The 26,241-nt window shown below is 44.0% G+C and overlaps 1 protein-coding gene and 1 long non-coding RNA gene across 4 annotated transcripts in view; one reads left to right on the top strand and one right to left on the bottom strand.

Annotated features, from left to right (window-relative positions):
- The window catches only part of LOC118004114, a 36,916-nt gene extending 25,376 nt beyond the window's left edge, over positions 1-11,540 (top strand). The window contains exons 4-6 of one of the 2 annotated variants that reach the window (XR_004677484.1): positions 6,647-6,792; positions 8,689-8,787; positions 11,476-11,540. This is a non-coding gene — a long non-coding RNA (uncharacterized LOC118004114). Of the gene's footprint in view, positions 1-6,646; positions 6,793-8,688; positions 9,289-11,475 lie in introns of those variants that run through there. The other variant, XR_004677483.1, reaches the window with a different exon arrangement.
- PARVA (parvin alpha) overlaps positions 1-26,241 on the bottom strand; it is a 177,145-nt gene that overhangs the window by 11,751 nt on the left and 139,153 nt on the right. For both annotated transcript variants that reach the window (XM_034995279.1, XM_034995280.1), the window contains exons 5-11: positions 18,083-18,223; positions 11,504-11,619; positions 7,962-8,020; positions 5,683-5,702; positions 4,241-4,302; positions 3,464-3,532; positions 454-555 (exon numbers count right to left, since the gene is read on the bottom strand). In XM_034995279.1, the coding sequence (XP_034851170.1) occupies positions 454-555; positions 3,464-3,532; positions 4,241-4,302; positions 5,683-5,702; positions 7,962-8,020; positions 11,504-11,619; positions 18,083-18,223 (569 nt within the window). The remainder of the gene's footprint in view (positions 1-453; positions 556-3,463; positions 3,533-4,240; positions 4,303-5,682; positions 5,703-7,961; positions 8,021-11,503; positions 11,620-18,082; positions 18,224-26,241) is intronic.

A 26,241-nucleotide genomic window follows, 5' to 3' on the forward strand; every position in this document is an offset into this window, starting at 1 on the left:
AGGATCAGATGGCAAGACATGGTCAAGAGGCAGAGAGCGGCTTCTGCTTTGGACCAGATGTCCTTTGTCTAGCAGGCAGGCTGGGGCAGCCCGGGAGAGGCATCAGAAGTAGGCTGGGGTTGAGCCTCCGGTCTGGCCAGCCTTGCGGCCACCTTCCTTGTCCTGTCTGGGGAGAGATGAGGCTGGCCTGTGTACCTGGCCGGAAGCGTATGGCTAGGGGGCCAGGGCCAGACGGCAAAGGGAAGGGAGAGCTGTTCACGATGCTCAGGGGTCTGCAGGTGGCTCCTTCCCAGCTCAGCTGTTCATCAGAACAGGCCCCACATCCCACTGCCGAAGACTCAGGGCAGCTGGGGAGCCCTTACCTTTTCCCTGCATGGCCCTAGCAGAGGTGTGGGCGGGTGAGTTGGTGGGACACGCGGCCGGGGGGCCTCCCTTGATGTCCCCTCCCCTTACCTTCTGTTCAAAGCTGTCCGGGGTCAGGAAGAAGCTGTGCAGGGGCACGAAGTAGCCCTCGAGGAGCCCCATGAGCAGCACCAGGTACACCCCATCTGCAAACTGGAGGGAGAAGGTCAGGTGAAGGCACTGGGTCCCAGAGACCCCCAGGCAAGCCCTATCCAGGGGGCTCGTCAGTCACCATGTCAGTGCCCCAAAGGCTACATCCCCAGGCAGGCTGCTGGCCAGGGGTGAGGGGCGGTGGCCTGAGGCAGGAAGGTCCGCTTTGCAGCAGGCCCGCCCCACATCTGGCTTGTCCCCCACGGGAGCCACCACCCACGGTCCTGGTTTCAGCTGATTCAGCATGTACTGAGCACTGACCATGTACCCAGCCCTGAGTGGCATGGGGACCAGAGAGACAGGTGAGGCATGGCCCCTGCCCTTGAGGAGCTCCAGTTGGGTGGGGAGATGGATGTGGAGGAAAGGCAGCAGCTACTCTGATGGAGGGAAGCACGTTGGCCTGTGTGACCGTGACAGAGGTTCCTCACCCCACTGAAGATGACAGGGAAGGCTTCTGGAGGTGGCTCTGCCCGAATGGAGAGCTGAGGGGTGAGCAGGAGTAGCTAAGGTGGGGCAGAGGGAGGCCGGCAAGGGGGTCCAAGGCCTATGGCCCAGTGACAGAGAAAGAAGTCTAGTGTTTTGTAGGCCTGGGCAGTCTCCTGTCTCACCTCTTACTTTATTACTGTTTGAGAGACAGCATGGTGTAGCTGGTGCAAATGTGGGCTCTAGAGCTAGGCCTCCAGCTGTCCTACTTTCCAGCTGGGTGACTTGAGAAAGTTACGTAACTTCTCTGTGCCTCATTTTTCTCATCTGTGAAGTGGGGATGATGATAGTATAGTACCTACTCTATAGGGTTATCGGGATGATAGACCAATTAATATGTGCACAGTGCCTAGAACACCGTCTAGCATTTAGGCAACACTTACTAAATCTTAACTATTGCTATTACTATCTGGGAAGACAGCAAAGCAATCAGGATACAACTCCCTGGCTCTTGTTGACAAAGAACAACTGTATGCTGAGGGCCACAGCAAGAGGCTTAGAGCCTGGTCCCTTCCATCAAGGGCAGTTGGGAACCTGGTCTGAGGGACAGTAGATTCCTGGGCTAAGTGGGAGGTGCAGGTCTTCTGCTGACAGGGGGTGTGGGCAAGGAGAGTGTGTGCTGGGCAAGTGGGGTGGGCTTTGTGGTGGCAGTGGGGGCCTCTGGGCTGGGAGACATTTGGGATGAACTGGTATTCCCAGAGGTGGAGGCTGGCCTGAACAAAGATCTAGAGGTCAGATGCATACTTGAAATTAGAGAACGTTTTAAAGGAGGTGGGGGCCCCCAAATCTTTGTGGGCATAAATCCAAGTTGCTAAAGAGTTAAGAGGTCAAAGTTCTTGGAATCATCTCAAGGAACTTAAAACTAGACAGAATTGCCTAGAACATGGACTGGACCATGAGCTGAACTCTGCTGGGTGACCCGGCTGGTGGGCCTGTGACTCAGCCTTTATGATTGGTGTACTGCTTGGCCTTGAACTTGACTTAGGAACAGCTTCCTCCCTTCATCCTTCCAGCTGGCCTTCAATTCCAGTGGGGAGAGCCCAAGCCTGACTCATCCCAGCAGTCAAGGAGAGCAGACCCCAGCATCTGTGTCAGAATCAAGGCCCTCCCACGGAACGAGTCAACTGGGCCTCTTTTTGGTGGTGGCTGGAAGGGACTGAGAATGAAAGAATCCAATCTGTCTACTCATGGGAGGACCCTGGGTTAGGGTCAGGGTTACTCAGAACTCTGAGTGCCACTGACCTAGACCATTCCCATCCCTGACCGCTGGTTCTGATGACTCGGTGGTTGAACCTGCAGACCGACCCCAATCATGCCTGGCAGAGGCTCCCTCTCCCACCACTCCTTACCCATGAAAACTGAAGTGGGAATCGCAGACTCATGCTAGCTCTCTCAAGGGCACCTCACTTTTCCAAAGGGTACCCTGTCTCCCAAATGAGTAGATAAAGCTCACTTTATAGAGTACAGACACCGAACAGTCAGGGAGAGCTCAGTGACAGACCTGGGAATTGCCTTACACGTAACAGGAGATGCCCATGTCCTCAAAAGAAAACCATACTTACGAAGTTCATTGCAGATGAAAGGGGGTTGGGAAATAGGGTGCGTTATACAGTCTTAAAGTATCTCCTGATAATGATTAGTTATAAGGGTGGGGGAAGCTTTACAGTAGAGAAATCTGGTGGAGACTAACCAAGTGACCAAAGTTACTGTCACCAGTAATGGGCCTAATGGACAAAGTGCCTGAGAAGAGCACAGTGTTACTGGGGTTGGAACCGTCACTGTAAATGCATAACTTGAATCTAATCATGAGGGGAAAAAATTGAGAGACAGCCTATGAACCTAGTGACCTGCACTCTTCAAAAATGTCAATGTCATGCAAAAAAAAAAACAAACGGCTGAGGATTTGCTCCATATTAAAAAGAGACTAAAGAGACAGGACCATTAGAAGCAGCTTGAGAATATTACAACACCTGTGTTTCTTTGACTCAGATGCTGTTGTCAAAAGTAGTCAAATATCCATGATTTTATGTGGTTCAACCTAAATAGATGAACATCTTGACGTTATAGTTGCTTGAATGTGGTAATTGTAATGTGATTATTTAAGAGCATACTTGTTCTTAGAGATGTTTGCTGAAGTATTTAGGGGTGGAGGGAGAGAAATAGACCCTGAATGTGGTCAGATGCTAACAATTGGTTTATGTAGGTGAAGAGTATATGGATGTTCATGAGAATATTCTTGCAACTTTTCAAAATAAAAAATTAGAAAAAAAAAATCAGCATTCCAGGCAGTTCACCCCTCTGAGCAGAACAGAATGCCCCTCCCTCCTGGGAGAGCTTCAGGATCAGTATGGATCAGTATGGAAAGCCATCCTGGCTGTGCGGGGGTGAGGTACTTGGAACAGTGGCTGCACTCAGGGCTGTCACCCACCTGGGTTTCCAGTTCTGTGACCTCCAGGTTCAGTTTATTCAGGTGCTTGTTCACAAAAGTGATGAGTGTCTAAAAGAGAACCACACGCCAGGCATGAAGATGGAGACTCCTGCCAGTGTCAGACCCTGAAGGCCACCTCTGTGACTCTACTGTGAGGACAAGGACCAGTGTGATAACAGGACGAGGCCCAGCTGAGGGTGCTAGCAGGGATCACTGCTGAGCTGAGAAGGAACAGCCTATGAGGCTCTTCTGCAAAGCTCCTTGAGTTCCCAGGAAAGGACAGCCCCAGGGTTTGTGATCCCATGTACTATGTGACTTGAATAGCCAGTTTCAGGGCTGTGAAAGGGGCAGGAAGTCCCGAGAGGGCAGAATGATAGGTGCAGTGTCCTAGTCCAGGCCTGGGAGGGGGTGGCAGAGAAGAAATGACCTCCCCGCGTCCCTCCTTCCAGACCTTCCCAGGGGCAGGTGCATGTGCCCTGGGGAGGAGTGAGGGAGGAGGCCTGGTTGGCCAAGGGTTCAGTGTGGATGGGAAGGCAGGGTGCTCATAGTCTCAGAACCCCCAGGAGACACTGTCCTCCTGATAGGAGGAGGGGGTGGACAAGGTATCCAGTGGGAACGAGAATGTAAAGTGTACATCACTTACTCAGAGTGGGAAAGCCCCGAGTTTGCAGAGAGCAGGTGAGGACGCCAGTTTCAGGAAGCATGCAAGCTACCGGCGTGGGTTCTTAATGTTTGGCTGCATCTCGCTCCCCTCCCTCCCAGGCACCTCTTGCTCACCTTTTTCACTACATTGAGTTTGTCTGGTGCGTGGTCAAACAAGGTGTCAAAGGCATCACGTTCTGGAGAAACAGGAAAAGGTAAAGTGGAGCAAAGACCAGCTTCCTGGTGGGGAAGCCCCCCCCCCCCCCGCCCCCCTAGGGCCCTGCCAAGGTGGCCATACTGTCAGCTACAGGCAGGAATTCTTCAGTGCGTGAAACAATGCTGGGACTCGGGAAGTGGGGCTTGGGGCAGAGACTCTGGATTGACTCAGCTTAGGGGCTTTCTCTGTTTCTCTCTCTTTCTCTCTCTCTGTCCACTTTCCACATTAACCCTCTTTTGGGCTGGGGTTGGGGGGCTCTGTTGGACAGTTTGACTTGGTGACTGGTCCTTTCTCTTCACTATTTATATCCATTACATCATGATTTGTCATGGGTCTAAAGTGTTTCTGAAGCTTTTTGGAGGCAGAATGTTTTCCAAACGTCAAATCACCTCACCCCCTAATTTTCAAACCCAGGACAGCCACGGCAAACCTCGTGGTAGAGTGCACGGATGATGGGATTGGGAGCCTGGGAGCCCTGGGATAGAATGTGTGCTCTTGCTCTTGAGTGATCTAGTCACTTCAACCCTTGCGCCTCAGTTTCCTCTTCTGTCAAATGCCATCTGTAAACAAAACCTCCCCCAGGAGTGTTATGAGGATGAAAGACAAGAATGTATGTGCATGCGTTCTGTAAACTTTGAAGCGTCTGCTGATCTGAGTTCATTAGCATATTTCAAACATTATCCATAGTAAATATGGGATCGTTGAAAGTAGCAAAGCTGTGCCCCCGGCCCCCTGTTTTCCTTGCTGTAGCCCCCAGGCTCTTTGAACTCAGAGGTGAAATAGTGGATAGGATCGGAGGCAGGGAATGAGAAGAATGTCCAGGAGGGACGTGGGCCTGGGAAGCTTGGTGGTCCTGGGGCCTGCCTTTTCCTGCTCTTGCACCGATGAGTAAATCTGGGACTGCCAGAGGGGTGACTGAGGTCTCGAACATTCACAGACTGTATAAACAAACGCAAAGTTCTGGGAAACTGGAGCAGTATGACGTGTGATGAGGAAAGAGGGGTAAGAGGGCTTCTAGAAGGGCCAGACTGAGGGGGAGAGTGGACTGTCCCGAGTGTGTACGTCCACCCCTTTACTTCCACAACACACTTAGAGCACGACTGTCCCGCCGATGTCCAGGGCCCATCCCGAGCCCAGCAATGCCAGTGGTCTGGTTACTGATGGGAGGACTGTGCCGCTCTGGCTCGTTTTCCTCTTCCCACCGGTAAGCCAACCCTCCCTACTAAGCCGCCCTGTCACCAGGCTGGTGCAGACACACATGCAGGAAGCAGGCCGAGTGCCTGTTCTTCCCAGCTGCTGCAGAATTAACTAGACCCCTGTGGCAGCCACCAGCACCAGAGGATAATCTTATGCAACTCACCATGCCTTCCGGAGAGAGCCCTGCAGGAAAAGGAGAAAGAAAACAGTATGAGTCTTCTCTCTCCGTCCTTCACTGAAGAGCCCACAAAGCTGCTTTCCTTGGCATTTTATTCTGCACTAAGTCTCCAATTGTCTGTCACCTCTACCCCATGACCACCTGTTTCTTCCCTCTGCTCTAGAGATATGCTGGTGTTCGCACAAAGCCTGGTATAAATGATACTTTCAGGACTATTTCTTGCTCTACGTAAAATCCCACTGTTGCTTACAGTTGAGAAGGAATATCGGACTTGGGGTTGGCAACATGCCCAACCATTGCACCGTCTGGGCTGCTGTGGGCATCTGCCTAGGGACATCGGCGTTGTCTTTCTCCTGTTTATTCTGTGATTCCCGCCAAACTGCACCTGCCGTTGACTCAAAATCGGTTTCTCAAAGAGGGCAGGAATTGCAACCATACTCATACCGGTGAAGCAGCAAGGTACTAACAGCACAAGCATTAGAACAGACTACTTAGGTTTAAATCCCACAGAGCCACTTGCTTGCTGTGTGATCTTGGGCAAGCTACAGAACCTCTCTGGGCTCCAGGTCTCTTATCTCTAAAACAAGGATGATAACGTAACTACCTCAGTAGGATGTTGTGAGCATTACATGATTTAATATGTAGAAAGATTTTAGTGTAATTCCTAGTATATAATAAGTGCTCAATACATTTTTTTTCCTATATGTTTTTGGTTCTTATCATATTGGTTTATTGCAACTGTACATCTATCACCTACTAAATGATAACTTGGGGGTAGTGTACTGGAAAGAATAATGAACTTGGAGTTAACTGTTGGAGAGCCCAAGGACAGCTGCTTTTCCACCTTGGGATGGGGTCTTAGGAGGTGTAGGCATTGCTTTGTGTATTTATTATGAGTACCAATAGATATAAAAGTGCTTCATAAACTGTTATGTGTTGCCATTGTTAGGAGTCGACCTCCACCTTCATGTCTGTGTGGCAAGATGGCAGAGGGAGACCACAGGAAGCATGACAGGCAGCTGACTCATTACTCTGCAAACCTAAACTTCCATGTCCCCTGGTTCAGGAGTTTCTCACAGGCCACGTTCCTCTCAGGTATGTCTTTCTCTTCTCCAGAATGTGAAAGAACAGGCGTGGACAAGCCCAGCAAAGGGTGGGGGTGTGGGGCAGGGCTGAGCCAGGGGGCGTGAGCGACATGTCACAGGACCCAGGCCAGGGAAGTAGTGTGCCTTGTGGATCAGGTGCCCTCTTGACTTCCAAGACTAGCCCCCAGAGTGACATGGAGGCTGCCTGACAGGCTCTCTGCGGGCCATAAGCTGGGCATCTTGGGAAGGGCCACTGCCCCTCTCTGCCCTACCCTGGTCCTGTTGAAGCCAAAAGCACATTGTGGTTCAGACAGGCCACACCAGGGACCTCCCTCAGCCACCACTGGGGAAGCCAGCTGCCTAGAGATTGGGCAAGACTTGGAAGGCACGGGTCAGCTGTGAATCCTCACCACCACTCTGGTTACGCAAATGCTCCCCACTTCAGATACAGAAACCAAGGTCTGAATAAGTGGCAGAGCCTGGATTTGAACTCAAGTCAGGCTGGCTTAGAGGTCTCTGCTCTTTCCACTTCGCTGTTGTTCAAGATAACATAGAAGAAAGTTGGGGCAGCAGGGGATGCTGAAAATGTCCTTTGCCTGTGGCCGGGGCTCAGGCCTGCCCGATGATCTCAAGACCCTTGCCCCCAGCGTCCTGCTTTTTCTACCTCAGAACAAACTTCGTTTCCCCACGGCAAACCTCTTACATATTCTGAGATTCCAACTGCTTAACGGAAATGAAAAAAACACAAAACACCAACCCACCGCTCTGAGGTAGAAAAGGGCTTTCTGGGTCATGGCATGTGACCAAATACATCAGATTCAGAAAAGGAAGAAAAACGTCCTTTTGAAGGTTCACACTTTAAATTCAACCCCATGTTTATGGCATGACGATTTCATGCTGGTTGGCTTTTTTGGGCACACTTTTTCCTGGAGTGCCACAAAATTAGAATTTTTCAATCACGGCTAATTCTCTCTCCCCACGTCCCCACCCAAGTTTGTATCTTAAGCATTGAGAGGCATGTTTTGAATGCATGGAAAAGGCTAAACTATAATCATTGGCTGAAGTCTAATCCCTCTTGCAATCCCAATAAATGAAAACTAAATATCAGCAAATGGATGAATTTCGGAGAAACATCTGTGTTCCATTAGAGAATCGCTGGCAACAATGGTGTTGACATACTCTGTGTTACCAGTTATTTCCTCTTGGATTTGCCGAGACTGGAGGATTCCTTCTCGTTTCTGAAACAGGGGTGGGGAGGCGGGCGGGGAGGAGGAGAGAAAAATATTCTTTAGAAAAATACAAAAAACTGATAAGCATTCCTGATATTGAGAAAGTTACTGGTGTTTAAGAAATGAAACCCAGAGAAGAGATCATGCCAGAAGCAAAACGAGGCCCCTGATTTCCTGGGACCGGACCATACCATTCATGCTTAAGGGCAATTAGTGTTTATTCCAAGCAAGTTGGCTGTTTCTTGGACGGTGAAATCTTTTCTTTCTTTATTGGAAGACATTTTTGCTGGAAGCAAACTGCCTCCTGGAGTAATCCACAGTAAACCGAATGGAAATGAAGGCCAGGGTGTGTCTGCCCTCCAGCTGGGGCCACAGAGGGTAGGGAAGAAACACATTTAGCGGTGGGGCTGGGGGAGAGGACAGAAGCCAACTGGGAGAATTTAAACAGAGGGAGAGTTTTCGGTTTTGTTTTTGTTTTTAAGGGATAAATAGGGGAGCTTTTCTGTGAGCTGTACGGTCCTGAGGTAACTGGCTTATTCTCTGAGAAAAGAGCACTAAGCACTCTGGAGGCCCTCACGCCTACCCACCCACTCAGCCACTCATCCGTCGGTCTGTCCATCCATCATCTGTCCACCTCCTCCCATCAATTTATCTTCTTTCTTTATTTCATGAGTCAGTGTCTTCTCTGTACAAGAACTTACGTTGGACTGAGAGCAAACACTGTGGAACGTCTGACCTAACTTCTGACCTTGAGTAAAATGGGGTAGATGAAACAGGTAGGTGAGAAAGATTGCCAAGGAACAGTCCGGGTTTATGCCTGATGGCGCCGCTCGATTATTACAGCAGGATTCCCTGTTCACTCTCAGAAGTGTCACGTGTCATCAATTATGCGGTCACCCCAGGCAGACAGGACGTGCTGAATGTGGGACAGAAGCAGGCACTTTCGTGGGGATGGTTGGGGACCCCTTCCAAGGGGAGGGTGTCCTTGAGCTAGAACTTGGCAGGACACAGAGGATTTGGCTGGACACAGAGGAGAGGATATTCCAACAGAAGGGATGGCCCCAGTGAAAAGGCAGGTCAGGAGAGCACAAACGTGTCCGGGAGGATGTTTGGAGGGCTGGTGGCTGCCCTTAGTCGGTGGAGAGTCAACTGCGTGCCGGTCTGGAGTTTAAACCTCATTGTGTGGGGATGGGAGCCAGTAAAGGAGTGCTGGGGCTCAGGAAGACCTTCTGATAGGTGTGGGGAGGGAGATCCATTTCATCAGGTCTCTATAGTCCATTCCCAGACACCTAAACGACAGTAGTTTGGGGATGGCAAGCGGTTGTCAGGGCAAGTTCATCTACAAAGGCGGAGAAGAGTGTCCAGAAGGAGCCTCCAAGCCTTAGCATTTCAGCTGAAACCTGCCTTCTTGCCCTTCTGCCCAAACTTCCAGAACCTTCTCTTCTAGTCCCAGTAGCCACAGAAACGAGAGTCCTTGCAAAATGCTTTTATGGAAGGAAAGGTAGAGCTGGATAAAGGCCAAGAATATATCTGCACTAGATTAGGAAGAACAGATTATCAAAGTAAAAAAGAAAAATGATATCATTTAAAAGGGATCCAGTAAGGATAAATCAAGACTTTTTCCCAGTTCAGCTTCAACATGTGTATAATTTTCACATGGGGCTAATGGAATTTGTGTCCTTGTCTTGTGAGGTTCTTCACGGACATAAAAACTCATCTTCAACTTCTTGCAGAATTCATTGCTTTTGTATAGAATAGAAGGGAAATCTGGGTTAAATAACCCCTCACGCAGCATCCAGATTCCACCTTGATCTCTTATTTGTTGCCTCAAGAACTCTCTCTGTGGTTTAGTTAGTGTCTTCTGACTAATTCTGAGTCCTGCTTCTGTTCCTGTTTAAGTTGACAAAGGAAGACACCCCATAAAACCTGACACGCATAGGTGCCGTTCTGTGTTACCTTGCCCTCTTTTTACCCTCATGCTAACAAAATGGTCCGCAGAGAAATGAAACCGACAACAGCTTTCTAATGACCTGTAACTGAGCTCAAAATAAGGCGTGAAACGTGGGCTTGCAGTTTCATGCCACTGTTTCAAGAGGATTCTACCCCCTAATCTTGAATCAGAGTCTTAAAAAATATAATGAAATGAATTTATACGTTATTGACTGGTGAAAACAACACAGTAGGGATGGTTTGGATTCACTGGTAAGATGCTTGTACCAGGAGGATCTGGGCTGGTCACATATCCATGACAGACACAAAATGCTTGCCACAGTTGAGTGCTCAATACATGAGACCAGCTCATTTCTTTTAGCTGCACTTAGCCTCTGAACCACACACATTCTCACCCCCTCTGACCCTCTCTTCATCCTCTCTCTCTGCTCCTTAGGTGTAGTCTTGTCTCCTGGCAGGCAGGGCCAAGATGACCATTCCTATTATCCCCTTGATGTTTAGCAAGTTAAGTTCTCAGAAGGTATGGAAGAAATCCTTTATTACCAGGGCATGGCCGAGCAGCTGATCGAGGAGCACCCTCACAACCTCCTCCCCTTCACCAACATCTGATCCCTGAAAGCTCAGCTTTTGTCCTGGAGACTTGGCCTGGTGGGGTCAGGCAAAGCCTACCAGCCCTCAGGACTCTTCCTCACCAAGGGATGGTAGCGCCGCCGCCATATTGTTCTCTTCTCCAGAACCCTGGCTAACCAGAGAGCTACTTATTAGGGGAGTTCTCCCTTGCAGCATGTTTACTTGAAAAGAACAGAAACAAGCAAACAGAATGCTGACCTTTCCTAGATGGGCATAGAGTTGGAAAATGAAATTGAATTTGAGTATGTAATGGGGTTAGGAGCAGAGTGAGAGAGTCACAGGGAAAGAGCACACCCTCATTGTGGAAATTATACAGCCATATGTGAGTGGAAATTCCATCCAACAGTCTGGAAAAGATGACCTGAGATCCCAGCCATGCTTCTGTGGGCAGGTGAAAAGCAGCAGTGCCCTGAACACAGGCACGGCCTGTCAGGGGCTCGCTCTCAAACACACACGCACCCATGCACGCAGCCCTTCACATGCACGGGTGTCTGTCTCTTCCCAATATCTGTGCCTCATTTGTTTAACCAAAAAATGACTCTCCGTGGCTTGCAGGGTTTACACACACGGATACACCTTTCCTCCTGATCCTACTGCACACACTTCACAGACCTACACACCTCACACCCTCGAATATACAGGACACAGACACCCTCCTGACGACAACATGTAAACCCCAGGCATATGCCCCACACAAGGCTAGCCCATACTCAAGTATCCTTTGCCCAAAACTGATTGCTGCCCACATGCATCAGGCAGTGCACTCACATGCCTTCCAACATAGAGCATATCAAGGATACTCAGCATTCATCCCACTATCCTTGTAATAAGCTCCCCAGGCTGCCTTAGCTCCCTTACGAACTCAGCCTTTATCCCTCTCTAAGGGCGCAGATGTTTGTCATGCTGTCTCACCTGGACCACAACCACTTGGATGGAGACATGATCTGGGAGTCGGATTGGTGCCCGGAAATACTGGGACAGAGCAACCAGCAGATGCAAGATGGCTACCAGGCTCTTGGCATGAACAGCTGAAATAAAAGATGATTTAAAAATTAGAGAATCTTCTTCCAGATCCTAGGCAAATATAAGCAGATATTCAAAGTGTAGCAGTACCAACACCCAATGCACCTTCTATCCCCCACAGCCCCACATCCCCCCACTAAGGATCTCACAGGTCTCCCTGTTAGGCCCCCTCATTCTTGGCCAAGTCCCATGGAGCTGCTTCTTGGATCATGTGATTGTTGGATTTCCAATATACTGCCTCTCCACTCTAATCCAAGTTTCCAGTAGGGCCCCTGACAACTGCTGAATTTTGAGATCAGATCAGCCCTCTGCCACCCCCATGTTTTTGTTCATTCTATTCTAATAACCATGAGCATGTCTGCTCTGCATCCTCTTTTCCTTCCCACTTGACTGTGAACTCTTTGGGTTATCACCACTCCTTGTGTCCCAAGGCTCTACCCAAAGCACGTCCTCAGTAAATGAACACTGAGTCAGGAACACTGGATCCTTTCCTTTGTTCAGGGCTTACAGTCCCTTAAGGAAGTCATGACATATCTAAAGGGCTTTGTTGCTCTTTTGAGTACTGTGTATGGTCAGCGTAGGCAGTGGCCCTTGGGGAATAGCGGGGAGAGGATGTTTATGACCCAACTAGCTTCTACAGCTACTGAGCAGCATGCTAGATGTTAAACCACTCGTACTAGAGAATGATGAGCAACCACTGAGTTGTAGTTTTTGCAGCAGCTGAGAGGAGAAAAATGCTGTGACATAATGGGTACACATGGGGTCAGGCAGACTGGAGCTTCAGTTCTCAGTTGCTAAGCTCTGTATTGGTTTCCTGCCTACATGACCTTGGGGAGGCCATTGAAGGCCTCTGAGCCTCAATGTGCTCATCTTCACAAATGGGGATAACAGCCCTGTGCAGAAATACAAGCTGTAAGAATTTCTAGAGATAAGGAAAGCAAAGCTTCCAGCACATAGCAGGTACCTAGGAATGGTTGATTTTTTTTTTTTTTTTTTATTATAACTTAGGAGAAAATAGCTGGCACCTAGGCAATTCAGTCATATCAACACTCTCCTCTTTCTTTCTCCTAAAAGGAAAGATTCACCAGATACTTTACCTGCCTTCACAGTCCTATCAGCCTCATGGGCTCCTCCTTACAGAGGGGCACTTAAGGAAAGAACAAAACATGCTCATTTTGTGTACCTAGCACAAACTGGGCCCATTATTAGGGTGTCGCTCTGTCTGCCCTGGGATTGATGAATCTGCTTCAGCAGAAGCTTTAAGAAATCACCAAGAAAAGGAAATGACTCAGACATTCCTTGGGAACTCATTAGAGTTACTTGTTATCATTGCTGTTTCGAAGGTTTTCCACTGAGCAGCAGTCCCACAGCAACATAGAGTAGATGATCTGCTCCTAACTCAGCCTTCCAGAAGACATTTTTTAGTTCTGGGCTTTTGGGCATCGTCCAAAGTTTCACCCACATGACAGCCTCAGAAAAGGCTCCTGGCATGGGAGTGACCTACTGCCAAGGTGTGCTCGCTGCTGGGCAGAGGCATCACTGGGTTTGCCCGTCTGATCAGAACTGTCACACCATCAGTCCGGGCACCAAGGGCTGTAAGGACATTGGCTAACTCTCTCCCTTTTAATGACAAAACATGATGCTAGAGAAGGTGTGGTCGAAAAGGTGGTTCTTACACACTGGTGACCTGTACTTCATCCTGACTGTCTCACTAAGCAACACGGAGCTATCTTATATGCACCGTACAGATGCCAGTCTCTTCTGATGAGGGTTCTGTCCTCCTGGGAGTTTTTTCAAAAGAAGTAAATTACAGTTTCTCTCTCCCTCTTTCTCCCTCCCCGCCACACACTACATGTGCAAAGATGTTAATTATTATGTGATATATCATCATTAAAAAAATCTGGAAAACACCATGTCTAATAACCAGAGGATCGTTTAGACCAGTGGTTTTCAAAAGAAAATTTTTATTATGCAGAGAAACCCTTTGTTTAAAAGCCATTAGGCAAAACAGAGAAGAAAAAAAGTACAAGTGCTCTGGTCCCCAAGTCCTAACTGCAGCCCACCCACAGCTGCCTCTCTCTCCAGTGATGTCTGAGTTCCTCCTAGCAAATCATTAGGTTGGGCCAAGCATGGTTTAATGGTTTAGTAATCACTGCCTTAATAAATTATGGTATACCCACATAACGGAATAGTTTCCATGCACTGAAGATCACTGTTGAAACAATGTAACTATAAATGTTAATAATGTAATGTTAAACAGAAACAATAGAAACAATGTAAATATATACACTTAATGGATATACAGATATAATACATACATGTATACATATACACACATATATGCACACACATACAGACGTGCTTATGGCCAAGACTTGGAAAGGAACATTAAAAAAACCCAAAAACATGGTAGTTTCCTATTTCAAAATTTTCTTTAGGTTAAAGACACGTCATCCTCTCCCATTAAGACAAATCCTAACAACCTTTGCATATCTGGATACCCTCCTCATTGTCACCTGTGAGCATGTCTCCTGGTTTTCTCCCTGATGCTATACAGAATCTAGAACCACTGTGATCTTGCACTCGAGTCAAGATGGCAACGTGCAGATCTAGAGTAGGGCCAAGGCTGTACTGTATAAATTGGGCACTTACCCACTGTGCCGAGAGCTGAAAAACAATTTCAGAGGAGCTGCTGAGTTAGAAATAGTCCTCCAAATAGGAGTTGTTGTGGAAATATAAATTGGTGTCATTTTGGGGGGAGGCAATTTGACAATATGTATTATGACCTTAGAAATGTACACATACTTTGGCCCTAAAAATACCATTCCTAGGTATTTAGCCTGAAGAAGTAATTGTGGCTATGAGCGGAGAGAACTCATCAGGCTATATTGATAAGAGTGAAAAAAAAAATCTCAAAAATCCACCATTAATTAAATAGTTATGATATACCCATACAATGTCCTGTTACATAATGTTAAAAGTGACAGAGTATTTAATGATCTGTCAAGATATATATCTTCTAAACATACACAGACTGATTTCATCTTTGTAAAAATAAAATATGTTTACATAAGTATGTATACACACATTTATCTATTTCTTACACACATACACACGCACAACTTGATGGAGTACACCACCAGGTGACAGTTCCCGTCTTTGGGTGGGCAGCTTAAAGGAACAGCATGTGCAGGCTTAGTGCAGAGGCTCCACGATCAGACTCTCTGCCTCTCATTCCTGGCCCCATCACTTACCACCCGTGTGACCTTGGATGACGATACTCCTTTAGCAAATATTACTGTGCTTAGTAATTGCCAGTCACTCTTCTAGATTTTGGGGATTTGGTAGTGAAGAGACAAAAATCCCTGACCTCATGAAGCTTACATAAATTGTTTCTTAACCTCGCTCTGCCTCTATTTTTCCATCTATAAAATGGGCATAATAGAATTTTTTTTTTTAAGATTTTTTATTCATTTATTTGAGAGAGAGAGAGAGAGTGAGAGAGACAGCACAGAGGGGGTAGGGTCAGAGGGAGAAGCAGATTCCCCGCTGAGCAGGGAGCCCGCTGAGCAGGGAGCCCGCTGCGGGACCCGATCCCAGGACTCCGGGATCATGACCTGAGCCAAAGGCAGTCGCTCAACCAACTGAGCCACCCAGGTGCCCAGGCATAATAGAATTCTTACCTTAGATGAGTGTGGATTATAAGGATCAAAAGATGTAAATTGCTTAGAATAGTACAAAGCATACAGAAAGCACTATAAATATGTTAGATCTTCATATTTAAATTTCTTTTATCTTTATAAAATTTAGTAATGAAAATTGTTGTGAATAGAACAGAAAAAAAGGGAAGATTTCCCTAAAGCACTAGATGAAGAGCCTTGTTAACTCATAGCTGTCCCTGACACCTTTATGCTGACTGGAAAGATGAAAAAATGTCAAACAGCCAGATAGGAGAACAGGAGGGACGGAACTTCTCCCTAGGAATTAGGCCCACCACATTCCTTATGGAAGAAGCTACTGCTGCTTGTAAACAGGCATCACAGGGAGCTCGCCACTGAGATAATCATCCCTCTGACCTAGTAATTCATCTCAGTTTTGGAAATCTATCTGACAGGAATAATTTAAGAGAAGCAAAAAGAGACACAACCTAAGACATTCGACTTGGCCCTATCGGATAGGAGCCATAGGCGAGCAAATGTCCTAATAGGATCAACGTCCACATAGAGTTTAAATCTACTATGGGATTATCTCCCCCATGAAATAGAAGCAAAAGTAAGTACAAAGACCACTTGGGAATATAGGAAATATCTAATATTAAGAGAAAGTAAAACACCAGAGTGTATGTGACTTCATCAAGTAAAAGTAGGCATGGATATGGACAGTAGTGGGCAAAAAATGGAAACAGCTAGATGAGAGTGAGAATACAGGGGATTATTTTCACATTTCCCTATAAGAAATGAAGGTAAATGCGAACCAAACAAATCATTAAAAGCCACTGAAGACAATGGTCCTGAAGTGGCTTTAAAAAGTTCCATTCTTCTGGGGCACCTGGGTGGCTCAATCAGTTTCAGTGTCTGATTCTTGGTTTCAGCTGAGGTCATGATCTCAGGGTTGTGAGATCGAGCCCCGGGTTGGGCTCTGAGCTCAGCACTGAGTCTGCTGGAGATTCTCTTCCTCTGCCTCTCCCCCCACTCTGCATGCGCTTGCACTCTCTCTCAAATAAATAAATAAAAATCTTTTTTTTATTTGTTAGGGTGAGTGAGAGAGAATATGAGTGAGGGGGGAGGGACAGAGGGAGAAGCAGACTCCCCACTAAGCAAGGAGCCTGATGTGGGGCTCGATCCCAGGACCCTGGGATCATGACCTGAGCCAAAGGCAGATACTTAACTGACTAAGCCACCCAGGTGCCCCTAAGTAAATCTTAAAAAAAAAAAAAAACCCCATTCTTCTATCTCAGTCTTTCCCAAACTGGATTCCCTGGTAAGTTAAAAGGTGTTTTGTTTTGTTTGGAGGGGTACATGGAGATGGTCCATATTCAGGGAGTAGGAAGTAGGATGAAATGAAACTAAGAAGGGGTCTTCATCAGAAGACTTTCTCATGACTGTTGTGGATTTCCAAAATGTAGATGCAGCTCCTACACAAGTGATCAGGTGCTCTCCCCTCCCCTCCCCTCCCCCCAACACTATTAGCATTCCCAGACCCTGGGGCAGCGTCCAGGGCCCAGGGCTTGGCCTCTCCTCCACCTGCTCTTGGGTGTTTCTGTCAGGCAGCAGACACCCTGTTCCAAGCACTGTGTGCTGTGCACGCAAAGATGTAATTATGCTGGGCGCCTGGGTGGCTCAGACGGTTGGGCATCTGCCTTCAGCTCAGGTCATGATCCCAGAGTCCTGGGATCGAGTCCCGCATTGGGCTCCCTGCTCCTTGGGAGCCTGCTTCTCCCTCTACTTCTCTCTCTCTCTCTCTGTCTCTCATGAATAAATAAATAAAATCTTAAAAAAAAAAAAAAGATGTAATTATGCTGCAGGAGGTACCTGGTGTCTTGCCTCCAATGTCAGATGCTAGAAACTCGATTAAGAGGTTGCGTCTGGCAGCTACTGGGTCTCTAAGTTGAGGGGTAAAGATTTCCTTTTCTTTCCCAAGTTGGAAAGGCATGTTTTGTTTTGTTTTTTTGGTTTTGGTGGGGAGGGAAGGTGTCCACTGTAAGTTGTATGAACTGGATACAGTAAGGTCTAGCACTTAACCCCGTAATGCTTAACAGCAGAGAACACAATCTAGATCATTCTATTAATCTGAATTCTTCTTTTCATCTATTACAAAGAAGAAAATAACTTTAGACTCCCTCTGAGAAATCCGTTGTTGCTGCTGGATTCACCTGACTTGCTGATTTAACATGGATTCTGTTAGGGACTCATCGTGTCCACAGTAGACTGGCGGGCCCTTACGGCAGCAAAAGAATGGACAGTTTACACTTTCCCAGACCCTGGAGCTACACTCGCTGTGCAACCTGAATTTGAAAATCCCATTCCAGGGCCTGCAATCTCAGCCAGATCTTTGCTCCTTCTGGAAGATATGGGGCTGAGAGGAAGGGCATGGGCTTAAGAACAGAGCCAAGTCTTGTACCCTTGCTCCTCAGCTGCCTGAACGTAGGGATCCCCACATCCTGAAGCCTCTCTGAGCTGGAGACACAGCTTTCTCAAAAGGTTGTGCTGGGGCTCAGGAGGAGCTCATGATTGAGCTCCTCCTCCTCCCCATCTCCCATGAGCTTGCTACAATCAGCCTTTCACGGAAGGGCACACCGGACTTTGTTCTTTTCCCAGCAGCGCAGAGAAGTTCTCTAAGGAAGGGCATGTCTCGCTCAATGATAAATGGGTTTGCACCCCCCACCGTGGGCCTGCCAGCTTCCTGGATGGCTTCTTGGGGAAACCCTAGGGAGGGGACGACAGCCCCATCCTTCTTTGTAAAACTCACAGTCCACGTTCCACTTGATGCTCCTGGGAGGAAGTTTCAGAGTTTCGTTGATCTTCTCCAGGACAGTCTGCAGCTTTTGCTTCTGAGCAATCTCTGACTGGGTGACTTCAGCAACGTTCAGCTTCTCACTCTCAAGCTTCTCTGGGGTGACAAGGGGGAAAGAGAGCCACTGTTATCTCCACAGACAACCCCAACTCACACGCTTACTTGCTCATTCATTCCCTCACACGTACTCCTGCACTCACACATTCGCTCAGTCCACAAGGGTATACTGAGCACCTGCTATGTGAGGGACATTGCCCTCCCCTCATCTGATGGTGGTACTGGTGACACCAGGATTGTGAGAGCTTGTGACTGTGTCTTGAATGATAAGCTCCCAGGAGCACAGAAGTGGGGCATGTAACCCAGCCTGCCATAACTGAACCCTTTTCCACCATTCTGGATTTTTCCTTCTTTTCAACTCTGCCTTCTCCAAGCATACTCTGGGCCCCGACTAGAAAGCCTTGTGTGCCTCCCCTGGGTCTTTTGCACACTTCTGTCTTGTGTATGTATGCATGTGTCATGCTGAATCACATTTATCTGTTCTAAGGACCTCCTTTCCTCTTAAACCCACCTGGACTGTAACTTATTTGATGTGTCCTGTTTCATGAATTCTAGGGCATACTTCCACCCTGCCCCCCCACACTTTAACATCCCTGAAATCAGTGTCTTCAAATTGATGACATTCTATAGTTGTGGTCAGCCAGGTGCAAGATAGGCGTTCTCACTGTTTCCTCGTGGGTGTAGTGTGGCCACTTCTATGTCTCAGTCAGCCTAGAAGAACACTTTCCAAAAGTAGGAAATAAAAATTCTAAGGAAAATGAAAGCTTTGGGTAATAGTAATTTAAATGATTTTTCTTTTTTTGAGTGGTACTTGTAAAATGGTATGTTTTAAAATCAATTGTTCTTGCATGCAGTGGCATAGCCCCATAATACTTACAGGCAAAACACAGTCTAATCACTTAATTGGTCTAAATTTTTATGTTAGAACAACTTTTGGATTTCTGAATGGGAAGTATCATCTGCTGTTGGATTCACCTAATCTACTCTCCACAACTCATTCAGGATTGATAGAATTGACACTCTGAAATAGGTTAAAATATCTTTTTCCTTCATTTTTAAGGACTACCCTCCAAAAGAATTAAACTTTATGTCAATGATCCCCTCGTTGCTTATATTATTTCTTTTATTTTTCAGTAGTTGTAGCTTATCCGGTCAAATATGCATTGGGTAATTCTTTGAAGAAATTCTGCAGGTTCTGTGGATTTAAGGATTCTTTTCTGTACCTGGATAGAAGGAGCTCAAGCTCTTCTCATCTGTGAAGGCCCGAGTGTTCTCCTTCTCTCCTCTTTAGTTGCTTATGGCCATCATTCTTTATTTCTAAATGTCAGGGATTTAATAAGCCTATACTTAATTGTCTTCCTCTTGATTGTTCGAACGTGAAGAGACCATGTGTGCTTTTTCCATTTTTAGGCTGTGAATTCTTGTCTTGGATCCTCTCCTACTGAAGAAATGACAAGCTGCTTGTATCTTATGTCGCAATCACAGTTTTGGTAGTTTGGTAGAGGCTGCCCAAAGTGCTAGGTTAAGGAAATTTCTGAAACCTTCTCTTGGCTAAGAGAAAAAGATCACCAGGTTAGGACAGTGATGAGTGTCTTGGGAGAATGCTTGGGGTGGGGGTGAGGGGACGAGTGGCAGTGTCAGAACCACTCTCCAGCCAGCTCTGTTGTGGTGTATCATTGCCTGTGATTTTTCATATTTATAACCTTCTGCTGGCATTGGACTTCTTAGGTCTCTGAGTCTGTTTTCTAGCTCACTAACTTTTTTTTGCATTGTTGTCCATTCTGTTCTCATTTTTTTAAAAATAGGATTTTAGACATTACCTACTAGAACACTTAATTTTTTCTGTTTTTGCCAATATTTTTTAATTGTCACAATACTAACATTATAATGCTTTCTTCTTAAAATTAAAAATGTTCTGATTTTTAGCATCTGGCATTATTCAGGAGGAGACTTTTTATGGTTTGCTTATTTCTTTTGCATTACTAATTTTGGAGGAAATGTAATTCTGCTTTACTTTTTTTCTACTTTAGTTATGCTTTGGGTTTATTTTTTTGCTTTTTATTGGATATTTTACTTTAGGCACTGATGTTGGTATAACGTAGATTTGAGTAGATAGAATATCTGAAGTAACCTTTATTAATAGTTTTAGGTGTATCTTTTCATGTTCACACAGAGAGTTCTCTCTCTCATTCTCCTTTAATGAAAGTGAGATTACCGTATATATATTTTTCTGCTACCTTTTTTTCCATTCAAACATATATCATGAGTATCTTTGTCAATATATATGGATATAATTCATTTTTGGGGTACCTTTTGACCACCTTTACCCACTCAGTCCACCCCCCAACCCCTTACCTCTGGTGACCACCACTCTCTTCTCTGTATCTATGAGCTTTTTTTTTTTTTAAATAAAGATTCAACATACAAGTAAGATCATATGGTATTTCACTTAGCATAGTGCCCTCAAAGTCCATCTACATTGTTGTAAATGGCAAGATTTTATTCTTTCTTTATGACCAAATAATACTCCATATAAATATACATACACCATATCTTCTTTATCTATTCATCCATTGATAGACATTTAAGTTGTTTTCATATCTTGGCTATTGTAAATAATGCTACAGTGAACATAGGGATGCACATATCTTTCAAGTTAGCATTTTCATTTTCTTCTTTAGACAAATAACCAGAAGTAGAATCAGTGGATCATATGGTATTTTCATTTTTAATTTTTTAAAGAACCCCCATATTGTTTTCCACAATGGCTGCACCAATTTACATTCTTAGCAACAGTGCATGAAGGCTCCCTTTTCTCCACATCCTTGCCAATATTTCTTCTTTTTTTTTTTAATGTTTTATTTATTTATTCATGAGAGAGAATGAGAAAGAGAGAGGCAGAGGCAGAGGGAGAAGCAGGCTCCCCGCCAAGCAGGGAGCCCGATGTGGGACTCAATCCCAGGACCCTGGGATCATGACCTGAGCCGAAGGCAGACGCTTAACCATCTGAGCCACCCAGGCGCCCCGCCAATATTTCTTATTTCTTGTCATTCTGACACTAGCCATTCTGACTGGTGTTAGGTAGTATCTTATTGTGGTTTTGGTTTGCCTTTCTCCGATGATTGTTGTGCACCTTTTCATGTGCCTGTTAGCCATCTGAGTGTCTTCTCGGGAAAAGTATCTATTCAGATCTTCTGTGCATTTTTAAATTAGATGTATTTGCCCCCCCCCTTTTTTTTTTTGCTATTCAGTTCCATGAGTGCTTTATATATTTGGATATTAAATCCTGGCAAATATTTCCCCCCATTTGGTAGGTTGCCTTTTCATTTTATGGATGGTTTCCTTTGCTATGCAGAAGCTTTTTATTTTGATGTAGTCCCACTTATTTTTGTTTATGTTACCTTTGCTTTTTGTATCAAATCCAAAAAAATCATCCCTGAGGCCAATGTCAAGGAGATTAATGCCTATGCTTTCTTGTAGGAGTTTTATGGTTTCAGGTCTTATATTCAAGTCTAAAGACCCATTTTGAGTTAGTGTTTCTGTATGTTGTAAGATAGAGGTCCATTTTCATTCTTTTGCATATGGCTGTCCACTTTTCCCAATGCCACTTATTGAAGAAACTGTTTATTCTTGGCTCCTTTGTCATGAATTAATTGGCCATATATGTGTGGCTTTATTTCCAGGCTCTCTATTCTGTTCCATTAACATAGTGTCTGTTTTTATGCCAATACCATACTATTTTGACTACTGGAGTTTGTAATACAGTTTGAAGTCAGGGAGCATGGTGCCTCCAGCTTATTCTTTGTCAAGATTGTTTTGGCTTTTCGAGGTCTTGTGTGGTTCCATACAAATTTTAGGATCCTTTGTTCTATTTTCTTTTTTTTTTTTTCTAGACAATGTGTCTTTATTTTTATCTATTTTCATTTGTATATAATTGACACAAAATGTTACAATAGTTTCAGGTGTACAAAATAGTGATTCAACAAGTTTATTTACTATGCTATGTTCACTACAAATGTAGCTACCGTTTGTCTTGATACATCTCCATTACAACATTGATTATATTCCTTATGCTGTGTCTTTTATTCCCATTTCTTATTTCATAACTGGAAGCCAATTTCCCCCACTTCCCTAATTCTGTGAAAACTGCCATTGGAATCTCAATAGGGGTTGCACTGAATCTGTAGATTGCTTTGGGTAGTATGGACATTTTAACAAATATTAATTATTCTAATCCATGAACATAGAATATCTTACCATTTGTGATCTTCAATTTCTTTCAGCAATGTCTTATAGTTTTAAGTGTAAAGGTCTTTTGCCTCCTTGGTTAAGTTTATTCCTTGGTATTTTATTCTTTTTGATGTGGTTGTACGTGGGATTGTTTTCTTAATTTCTTTCTAAGGGTGGGCATCCTTGTCTTGTTCCTTATCTTAGAGAAAAATCTTCCAGCTCCTCACCATTGGGTATGTGGGCTTGTCATATAGAATCTTTATTATGTAGAGATATGTTCTCTCTGTACCCACTCTGTTGAGCATTTTTATCGTGAATGGATGTGGAATTTTGTCAAATGCTTTTCTACATCTATTGAGATGATCATATAATGTTTATCCTTCATTTTACTAATGTGGCATATCACACTGATTGATTTGTGGATGTGAAACCATTCTTGCATCCTTGGAATAAAGCCCACTTGATCATGGTGTATGATTCTTTTAATGTATTGTTGAATTCACTTTGTTAATATTTTGTTGAGGACATTTGTACCTATGTTCATTAGGGATATTGCTGCAATTTTCTTATGGTGTCCTTGTCTGGTTTTAGCACTGGAGTAACACTGGTTTTGTAAAATGAGTCTGGAAGTGTTCCTGCCTCTTCTATTTTTGGGGAAGAGTTTGAGAAGGATTGGTATTAATTTTTTTTTAAATGTTTGATAGAATTCATCAGTGAAGCCATCTGGTCCTGGGCTTTTGTTTGTTGGGGACTTTCTGGTTACTGATTCAGTCTCCTTACTAACAATGATTTGGTCAGATTTTCTATTTCTTCATGATTTAGTCTTGGTAGGTTGCATATTTCCAGGAATTTATCAATTTCTTCTAGGTTGTACAATTGTTGGTGCATAATTATTCATAGTAGTCTCTTATGATCCTTTGTATTTCTGTAGTACCAATTATAACGTCTCCTCTTTCTTTACTGATTTTGAGTTCTCTCTCTGTGAGTCTAGCTAAAGGTTTGTCAATTCTGTTTATCTCTTTAAAAAATCCAGCTCTTAGTTTCATTGATCTTTTCTATTATCTTTTCAGTTTCTAAACATGTCTCTATATGATACATGTGTCACCCAAACGTATGAGTATCTTTTTATGCCAGTACATATTGATATAACTCATTTAAAAATTTGCATAATATATTATGGGACTTATAACTTATTCGACCATTCCTCTGTAGATATATAGCAAGGTTATAAGCCACCTTTTTCTTATTTGTATTAAAGTTTCAGTAAACATGCGTGTGCGTGCGTGTGTGTGTTACCAGCTGATTATTGCTAGTAAAAAGAAAAGCTGCTACCTTACAGATTTTCTTCTTAAATAGAATCATCTTACCAAATCTCCTTATTAGTTCTATTATTGTTTATTTGAGTCTCTGGGTATGGAAATAAGATAAAACATAGTTATCTCTATTTTGTAAGCTTATATCATTTATTTCAATTTTGTGACATTTTAAAATAAAAGATTTGAGGACCTCTTCTATTTCTATCCCCTACTTTATTTTTAAAATACTCAACCCCCAAAATTTAACAGATCCACTCAAATATCCCTATAGTTAAATAGTAATTGCACTCATTGTTGCTAAGTATTTAAAGATAATTTCTTTCTCAAGATTCCTGGCTTTTCTCTTTTGCTCTTTATTAGGCTAATTTCAGCTAGCTACATGAAAATTTTCTATTGCTGAAATTTTATTCTTCCATGAAGTTGTTTCTTTCATGTTTCTATAGTTCTGTAAATTGTTCATCATTAGTTTAACTTGTTATAAAGTAATAGGCATGATTTTGAAATAGGATGCTATTTAGAAAATTTCCTCAGGATTATTTTGTGAATCTTTCACTTGTTTTTGAATTTAGCATCCCAACGTGCTTCTGGAGAGATTATTTTTAGAAAACAATGAAATAGTATTCAAAAAGTTCTGAAGTATCAAGACAGAATAAACTCAATTACTCTGAATGGTAGAAAAAATGGGATGTTCTAGCAAACACAGTTACTATATATATTATACTATATTAATGTAACCATCCTTCAGAGAATTAGAGTACATAAAATACTCTTTCCAGTATGAGTGATTCCTGAGTTATTACATTTTTGTTTTCCGAATATACAGAGAGGCTTTGTTAGAATTTTTTTTTTTTTTTGTATCATGGCCAGAGAATTTGGTCTGTATAACAATTTGTTGAGACACACTTTATGGACATAGTCAAATTTGTAAGTGTTCCATATGCAGTTGAAAATAGGGGCGCCTGGGTGGCTCAGTCATCAAGCATCTGCCTTCGGCTCAGGTCATGATCCCAGCGTCCTGGGATCAAGCCCTGCATCGGGCTCCCTGCTCAGTGGGAAACCTGCTTCTCCCTCTCCCACTCCTCCTGCTTGTGTTCCCTCTCTCGCTGTCTCTCTCTCTGTCGAATAAATAAATAAAATCTTTAAAAAAAAAGAAAAGAATGCTCTAGTTTTGGTATTGGTGGTTAATTGTATTCTCCAAATCTTCTCTATCCTTATGCACCTTTTTCTTAATGTGTTTATTAAAAGATATATGTTAAAAATCTAACACTGTGATGACAATTTATCATGTCCTTGTAATTCTGATTGTCATTTTTATATAGTGATGCACAAAAAAATACATTTAGGTTTAAAATGTCTGTATTTTCCTAGTAGCTTTAGTCTCCTCAATATGTAGACTTTCTATAGTAATGCTTTTTGCTTTAAAGTCTGTTTTGTCAGATATTAAAATATTACCCCAGCTTTCTTTTATTTAGCATTACTCTAGTGTATGTAATTATTTCCATTCTTTAAACCACTCTAATGTGGGGTTTGAACTCACCACCCTGAGATCAAGAGTCAAATGCTTAACTGACTGAGCTATGCAGGTACCCCTAATTATTTCCATTCTTTTTTTTTTTTTTTAAAGATTTTATTTATTTATTTGAGAGAGAGAGAGAGATACAGCATGAGAGGGGAGAGGGTCAGAGAGAGAAGCAGGCTCTCTGCTGAGCAGGGACCCTGATGTGGGACTCGATCCCAGGACCCCGGGACCATGATCTGAGCCGAAGGCAGTCGTTTAACCAACTGAGCCACCCAGGAGCCCCATTATTTCCATTCTTTAAAGCATTCTTTGTCCTCATAAATTAAGATTGTCTCTTGTAAATAGCATATAGCAAGATGTGCTATCTAGTCTGACAATTTTTATCTTTTAAATGGATAAAGTCAATTTATATTGAGTGGGTTCATCAATATACCTGGATTCACTTCTACGAACTTATTTTCAACTTTGTATTTGCTTTTCTGGTTTTTTATCCACCTTTCCATCCTTGCTTTCTTTTGGTTTAAGGTTTCTCTTTTCTCTCATTTCATTTTTTCTCATGGCTAGTGGGGAGGTTATACACTCTGTTTTATTATTTTAGTGGCCACCATAAAAGATTTATCATGTGTATTTAACTTAATAGAAATGATCCAGGCTTTCTCAGTCTGACTTATTGCACTTAGCCTGTTACTAAATAATACAGGACCTGAGCATACTTTGACTCTAATCATACTCTTCCTGACTTAAATGCTATAATTGTCTGGTATTCTACTTTATTTTTTTAAATAAACAAATTAGACATTATTTTGATTGTTTTATATTCATTTAATTATTGCTTCAATCTACCCACAATGGTGATCTTTTTAATTGTAGATACAGGTTTTTATTTCATTTTATTAAAATTTTTTTTTTTAGATTTTATTTATTTATTTGACAGAGAGAGACACAGCAAGAGAGGGAACACAAGCAGGGGGAGTGGGAGAGGGAGAAGCAGG

This window comes from Mirounga leonina, unplaced genomic scaffold (assembly GCF_011800145.1).
Source record: "Mirounga leonina isolate KUSES-001 unplaced genomic scaffold, KU_Mleo_1.0 Mir_92, whole genome shotgun sequence".
NCBI classification, from domain to species: domain Eukaryota; kingdom Metazoa; phylum Chordata; class Mammalia; order Carnivora; family Phocidae; genus Mirounga; species Mirounga leonina.